Source organism: Fulmarus glacialis, unplaced genomic scaffold (genome assembly GCF_000690835.1).
Source record: "Fulmarus glacialis isolate BGI_N327 unplaced genomic scaffold, ASM69083v1 scaffold8734, whole genome shotgun sequence".
NCBI lineage: Eukaryota > Metazoa > Chordata > Aves > Procellariiformes > Procellariidae > Fulmarus > Fulmarus glacialis.
Window position 1 is genome coordinate 1 of NW_009207359.1, and position 7,620 is coordinate 7,620.

Here is a 7,620-nt window from a genome sequence, read left to right on the forward strand (position 1 = left end):
TCTGCTCGGCAGCTGCGGGAGGACGTGTTTCTTGAACAAAACAGCCGGTTTTGGGCGCTATTCCGCTCCCCCCCCCACCCAGGGGTGTCTCGGGAGCGCGGTGTGTCATCGTTTTCCGCGTTTTGGCTGTGTCCAGCTTTGTTTCTGAAACTCGTAACGGAGTGCTTTGTTGAGGACAAGGGCGTAGTTCTCAGTGTTTATTTAACCTATTTCGTTTACCGTGTTTCTTTCGAGTCTTGCAGCGGGTATAGTTTTACGTTTTAGCTGTTAGTGAAATAATGTGCTCAAGCATATTGTGAACCGAATGCTTAAGTGGCAGATGTTTACCGAGACTTGTGCAATTGTGACTCCGATTTTTGTTTCCAGCCATGACCATGCAGTTCATCAGTCACCGGTTTCCAGAGGATCATGATCCCACAATTGGTAAGAAAAATCTTTCCTTTTGCTTTGCTGTTCACACTCTCTCGTCCATTGCTTTAAAGTACTCAATTTAAAGAAAGCTATAAATTTGGCTGTAAATTGAGGACTTAAGTCCCTTAGGTTACTCATTTAAAGATATTAAGAGTTCTGAGACTGCCATGAGGACGGGGTTGCATATCCTGAGTTTTAGATCTTTAATGGTTTTTCTGTCATATATGTTCAGGCCATGCGCTGTCTATATTTGTCTGTATGTTGGCAGACAAGGATGAAAAACTGCTGATAAGTGATTATTAGTTGTCTATTCAAAAAATCTAGCCTCCATGCTGTAGATCAGCTCTCTGCTATTAATTTATGAGGCCAAATTGTGCTCTGTGTTTTAGAAATTTGGAGGGGTGAAAGTGCTTAACACCTTACTATATTGCTGCATAACTTTTGCAGCATCTCTTAAGAGAAACCTTAAGCAACAGTTACGCTGTCAAAGGAAAAGTGGCAGAACCAGCCAGCTTCTTGTTGAAAGCAGACTGTTGCAGTGTGGGAGTGCTGACTTAGAGGGACAGGATATTTATTGTCTTACTTTTAAGAAAATGGCAGTTGGTGGTGGCCAATTCTTCTCTTGAATCATGGGTATTTTCTGGCTTTGAGAAAAATGTAATGCTCTTACTCTGTGCTGTCCACCAAGGTGTCCAGAATTGAATTTATAGGATGTGGTCACATGTCTGTCAGAAATAGCATGTACAATAGCATGATTTTAGCAAAGAGTTGGGAGGATACTAAATCACACCAGAACAATTAAAAATTTAATTTGTTGTTAAACAAAGATCAGACTAATTTAGTATAGTAATATTACCAAATTAGTTTCTTCTAGCGTAACGTTCTCTTTGTGAATTGATGACTAATGAGTATTGCAACTGTATTCCAATCATGTCCTTTCCGATGTGCCGTGAATTCACAGAGGACGCTTATAAAATACGAATACGCATTGATGACGAACCTGCCAATCTGGATATCTTGGACACAGCAGGACAGGTATGTGAGTAATAATAAGTGAATTGGGAGGATGTTAAGAAGTCTGTAACAGTCAGGTGTAGAGACAGAAATCCTGTAAAAGTATGCCTGACTTTTCTTCCAAATTGTTTTTGACCTCTCTTACTTTTAAGCATCATGTTGCTTATAGGATCTGTATGATACTATCTATATTTAGGCAGCTCAGGTGGTACTCTGGTTACATGCACTGTTTTCTCCGTTGCACCTTGCTGTTCATGATCCACAAGCAATACGTATTGGCTGATAAATGATATGTTGGTATGATTTCTATAGCGAGGGAAACTTGGTGTTAATCCCAAACATGTGCAGTATCTTGTCCTATATGTAATGGGACAAGAAGATAGATGACCAGCTTATTTACAGAGTTCCTATGCAGCTGTTGTTGGAATGCATATTGTGTTTCCCATTCTAGGCAAATTAGAAAGTCATTGTATTTGTGCAATTGAAATTTAATTGTCTGTTTCTAGGCAGAGTTTACGGCCATGAGAGACCAGTACATGAGGGCTGGCGAGGGATTTATCATCTGTTATTCAATCACAGACCGGCGCAGTTTCCATGAAGTGCGTGAGTTCAAACAGCTGATCTATCGTGTTCGACGCACTGATGACACTCCCGTGGTCCTGGTAGGAAATAAATCTGATCTGACACAGCTACGGCAGGTAAATGGCACAAAAGAGGGCCACAATTACAAGCTATTTCTGTTGTAAAATGCAGTAATACAAGAGGTTATACTCCCTTTCTTAATTTTTTTGCATGTTTACTATATAGTAAGTTTAACATTAGAGAAGTACTTGTTTAACCCAGAATGTGTTGAATAACCAAATGCATATAGCAATCACAAAAGTAAAGTCTTCAAGTTGATGCTTTGGGTTTCAGCTGCTCTTGGGCTTTTCCTTTTTTTTAATTCTTGGAAGGAGATACTGTTAATAGAGATTTAGCATTCCATAAACCACTTGCAGATACCAGTACAAATTGCAGATGCTAGTGTGCTAAGAATGGACGCGTAATAATGGAGAGCTTGGGTAAGAATGGACAGAAAAGAAAATTAATTTCAGCTTAAGAAAACAGTAACTACCGTCTGTGGGAAAACAGTTTGAAGCAGAGCTTCACTCGAAGGACACGTGCTTTGGAAAACACATTCCAGAGTTTGTATACCTGGAATTGGGTGAATTTTCAGTGTGCGATGTAGCAGGAAAATTATGGTAGCTCTGGTAGAACACCCGTGCTAAGAGATGTAAAGTAGATCGAAGGACGCGTGCTTTGGAAAACACATTCCAGAGGTGCTGTTTGTATACCTGGAATTGGGTGAATTTTCAGTGTGCGATGTAGCAGGAAAATTATGGTAGCTCTGGTAGAACACCCGTGCTAAGAGATGTAAAGTAGAGGATAAGGAATGGGTGTTGCTTTTCTATGGCCTCGACAAGGCTGGGTTTTTTTGGGTTTGTTTTTTCTTTTTGAAAGGTTTTGCTTGGTTCTGGGAAATTTTACGAACATAATAATTTTCAACAGGAGAAGGAAGTACCCTTAGCTTACCAAACTGACAAATGCTTGTGTTAGGGCTGATGACTGCTCATGTTAGGCAACTTCTAGATTAAGCGCCAAGAAAAGAATATTCTTTCGAAGGACTTTGTTGTTTCGTGAATGTCCGGAGAGTCTCTTGCAGATGATTGCGTTGCTAGAGAAGCAATGAGTGAAAGAGAAGGAAAAACAGGTTTGTAGAGAAAGATTTAGAGATCAGTGGAAATGAGCTGTTCTGGAACTGGGAGGGTGCGTGCACAGTTACAAAGCAAGCAGAACAAGAAATGGTAAAGAAAGAAACTTTTGGTTTTAGCTTTCTTGACAAGTGTAAACTTTTTTTTCCAGGTCTCCAAAGAAGAAGGCTCTGCTTTAGCACGAGAATTCAACTGCCCTTTTTTTGAAACATCAGCTGCATACCGTTATTATATCGATGATGTATTTCATGCCCTTGTGCGAGAAATCCGCAGGAAAGAAAAAGAAGCAGTAATGGCAATGGAAAAAAAATCAAAACCTAAAAACAGCATGTGGAAAAGACTGAAGTCACCGTTTAGAAGGAAGAAGGATTCAGTCACCTGAACAGAGAGAATTCCTCTACAAAATAAAACAAAACCTGTGAACAGCCATTTGTAACCAAAGCGGTTTAGTGACAACATTTTGACAGCATGTTTTAAACCTGATGGGACTTTTATGAGGGAATGCATAACTTTTACCGATTATTTTTGTTTAGAATGATATTCCCTAATTTTGGATATTCAACTTAAGACACAGTAACAGTTGTACTTTTGTTTGTTGTCATTTTTTTACTGGATCCAGCAAATGTTGCTTGTATGTTGTTGGTTACAAATGCTGATAGGTTTATGTCCCTGCACTTTCGAATGTTTGTCTTCGGTCACTGCGTACTGGAAGCTGAATTGTGTAAAATATTACTGAAGTTCTACCCAACCTAACTTAATTCATTTTTTTCCTAGTTGTTTGCACAAGAAAATTTTGCTGCTCAGTAATATTTTGCTGAACAGTAACCCAGATCATGAGAGGTGGCTTGTCGAGGTCGTGCTGAAAAGCAGTTTACAAAGTGTGTGTCATGACTAGCAGCCTTGGCTGTGTATAGATTTCATTGAACAGAGCTGTGCTAGAGTTCTTGTGTTCTCATTGAATAGACTTTTTCCTGCAAAAGTAATGTGGAATACTTGTACAAGTTTATCTAAATTATCAGTTAATCCGCATGTTAATCAGGTGGGATTCTAAACAAATCAGAAAAAGCAAATTATGGTTCCTATGGCAGCTGTAACTTGGCAACAGTGCATGAATATGTAGCATTTTCCTACTGTATATAGCATTTACTGTGTTGCCATAGCATTTGTAATGTAATGATGCTGTAGAAACCACAGCCTTGAATTTTCTGACTTGCTTGCTAAAAATGGTGCGCTGGCTTATTTATTTACATTCAGTTTTATGTTCTTGTTTTAAAGGAGCCAGTATCTTTGTTAAGTAGAAGTCTCTAACATAGTCATTTCAAATTATTCTATGATAACTACTTTGTAGAGAAAATTATGGATACCGAGCTATGTGGGCCCAGATGTAATATCCCTAATACTGGTAAGATTCTTCCAGTGCAATCTTAAAAGTAGAATTGCCGGTGCAGTGGAAGGAAGCAATGAGCTGGGCACAGTGACAGTCCTGACAGATATTCACACCCCTGACCTTGCGTATGCAGGCGGTCCAGGCGGGGCAGGTACAGGTTTTCTTATGCTCAGTAAAGAATGATTTGGTTAAGAAGGTGCTTCTGAGGCAGACCCTCCATACCATTTAAATCCAGCAGAGAGACAGATGTCTGGTGTTCCTCTTGATTTTGTTTTTTAATAATAGCACAAATCATAGGTAAGTAACTCAGACATGGTTAAAACAAGTTTCTCGGAGAACTAAGTGCCTAGAATCTTTCAGTTTAAGAGTGAAAGAGCTTAGTAGACTAAGTGTAGTATAGCTTCTGTTATTCTTCGATTGTCGGTGTCAGTAATTATGTTAATCTTACTGATCAAAAATCGGATCTGTGATGGCAGTCTTAGTGTGCTGCATGTGATAGTGCAGTCAAAACTGAAAATTCGTATGTAAAAGGATTAGTACAAGAAGCGAGGATAGCAAATATATAAACTTAAGCTTTTTCTCTTGCTAAACTCCTTATTGCTTAAGATACGACTGGAAATTCTGTGCCTTTTGGTTTTAAAAGTATTTTCTTTGTGTAAGATTTAAAAAAACTTATAACGAGAAATTGGGGGGGGAGGGGGGGTGTACATTTTTTTATTTTGTTTGTGGCCAAGCTAAACATGTAAATTGGTTTCTGTTTCTCACTTCCTTCCAGTGCTCCAGTGTTACGCTACGCTGGTAGTAATCACACGTACGTGGTTTGAAAAAGAGGCTGAGAGTAATTCAGGCTGTTTAGAATTTAAGACCTCTTTTACGTTAACTGTGTGAGCAGTTGTGCACGTCTTTTCAGTAGTTACTGGTTTAGGACTGAAAGCCCTACTAATCATTCATTGTTGGATTAAATGCTGTCTATAACTCAGATAATCCTAGGAAAACCATCTAGCAGAAAACTTGAAAAGAAGGAGGGGGCGATAGCTAAGAAGTTGCTCTAAAAGCAGTCGCTGATTCTGTCATCTTAAAAATTATTTCAGACCAGCCTTCTGGAAATGCTGAACAGGGGCCTGATTGCGATTACAGGTTTTCCCTGTGCTTTTCCTTGATACAGTAAGTTAACATAAAATACTAGTCGGCTTCCTACATTCAGAGTTTCCGGATAATATGTAAAGGTAATCTGTCAGCAGTACTGAAAGCTCTATGGGACTCTTTTCGCCTTTCAATAACTGATGTCTGTGCCTTACGTGATTCCTTCAATGCGGTTTAAGTGTTTACTAATGCCTTTTGTGAGCCTGTTGCTTATAGAATTATTACATCAGAACAGCAGCAAGCACTTTTTTTACAGTGTTATTCAAGAAGAGTTTTATTTTTGTCATGTATAAATTTGTACACAGAATTATTGTTTTATTTGACACAATATATAATTTTTAATACAAACATTTGCATTTGATGTTTTAATTTGTGGTGTCTAGCATGATGGGTAGAAGGCCATTCCGCCTGAGAGTGCTGATGAAGGAAAGCTCATGGTGTGTTTGTAAATTATTTTAGAAAATGCTTATCTTGCTCAAAAAAAAAAGGAGTTGGTGTGTTACCTTTAAGTGGGGCAAAGCTTAAAAATTCTGTGATGCGAGTCTGGTGCTAAATCATTTAATTATGATCTGGACATTTTGCAACTGTATTACTTTACCTTTGTATGTTCTGCGTAAGGCGTGTTGGCTTTCCGAGTTAGTTACGAGTGGGGCAATAGCAGCTGCATGAGGTAAATGTCCAAAGCTTTGCCCAGATACTTGAGTATTGGGGCACTGGCCAAAGTAATCCCTCTGCATTTGCCACTGCCTCCGTTTCTCTGTGCGTTGGTTGTTTGCGTTTTACTATTTTGTACTAGTAGGAAGCAGCTGGGTTTAGACTCCTTTGGGACTTTGGTAAAGTTGGTTTTTTCTTTCCTTAAGGTATTCATACTGTAGCCGAACTTGCAATGTAACTCTTGCTTTATGACTAACAAAAGGCTACTGTCATCGCTTGGGTTGGGTTGGAGAGGATCTCGTGTGGTGGTAGAGGCGCAGAATGGTTTAGCTTCTCCTGCACACAGCATTAACGTCTCCTGGTGCTCCGCTAGGCGTTTGGAGCTTCTCCAACTACCATCTCTTGCAACCATGTCTCGTAAGAATCGTCTCATTGTTCGTGGCAGTAACTCGGGTGTGCGTTTTTCTGGTCTGGAGAGACACGCTGGAATTGCAGTGGTTGTGGCAGTGAGGTCCCTGACTGGGTTTATGACCGTATCTGTTTTGCCGTCTAAACAGATGAGTTGGCAGATAAATCTTCCCCTGGTTGGTAGCCTGATATACCCACTTCTGCTTTTGTGAGAAAGCCTCTTGGACTATAATTTTGGACTAAATGCAAGATTCTTAGAAGGTTAACTCTCATGTATTTTTGTTCAACGCGATGTCCAGCTGACAGCCGTGAATCACCTAAGTGTCAGGCAGATGTTGTTGTGGTTCTTCCGTTATTATCCTTCACTTAACAGAAAGAATATCTGTGTCCATCACCACCTAGGTGATGATTCGGAGTGAGTTTAAAGCACACTTCAGGAACTTCTTATCCAAGAAACTTTGAAAAACTAGAAGTTAATGAAAACTTGGTAGACCTGCAAGACGTTTTTAGCAACATCAAATGACTTCTGGATATATTCTAAGTAGTAGTAAGTAATATAATAGTGATAGCTTTGGTAGTGTAACTTTCTTCCTGTGTGCGCTTTCATCCCGTGTGCAGTTCCATCCAGTCATTAATAGTGTAACTCCTTTCTAAGCCTACTAGGAAATATTCCAGGTCTCTCTACCTTTTAATGCCTGAAAAGCCATGACACATCACGGCTTGCTTCATTTTGCAGACTGCTTAAGGATATGTTGAACAACATCGACTCTTATCGTGTGTTCTCTTAGAGCTTCCCAGTAACTCGTCTGCTGTGAACGGTGTCACCTTGCTCATGCCCCTTTTGGTTTTTAT

The 7,620-nt window shown here is 39.6% G+C and overlaps 1 protein-coding gene across 1 annotated transcript; it reads left to right on the forward strand.

Annotated features, from left to right (window-relative positions):
* The first annotated feature begins 368 nt into the window (after positions 1-368).
* Positions 369-3,558, forward strand: RIT1 (Ras-like without CAAX 1). Its single transcript, XM_009576065.1, has 4 exons — positions 369-423; positions 1,373-1,446; positions 1,932-2,123; positions 3,328-3,558. Exons 1-4 carry the CDS (start codon positions 369-371, stop codon positions 3,556-3,558), a joined length of 552 nt encoding a protein of 183 aa, XP_009574360.1.
* The last annotated feature ends 4,062 nt before the right edge of the window (positions 3,559-7,620 follow it).

Excerpts from the sequence above, each read along its gene's own strand:
- RIT1 (XM_009576065.1), top strand. The coding sequence starts at position 369 with ATGACCATGCAGTTCATCAGTCACCGGTTTCCAGAGGATCATGATCCC. Across the intron at positions 1,447-1,931 it reads TCTTGGACACAGCAGGACAG|GCAGAGTTTACGGCCATGAG; the intron begins GTATGTGAGTAA and ends GTCTGTTTCTAG. Across the intron at positions 2,124-3,327 it reads ATCTGACACAGCTACGGCAG|GTCTCCAAAGAAGAAGGCTC; the intron begins GTAAATGGCACA and ends TTTTTTTTCCAG.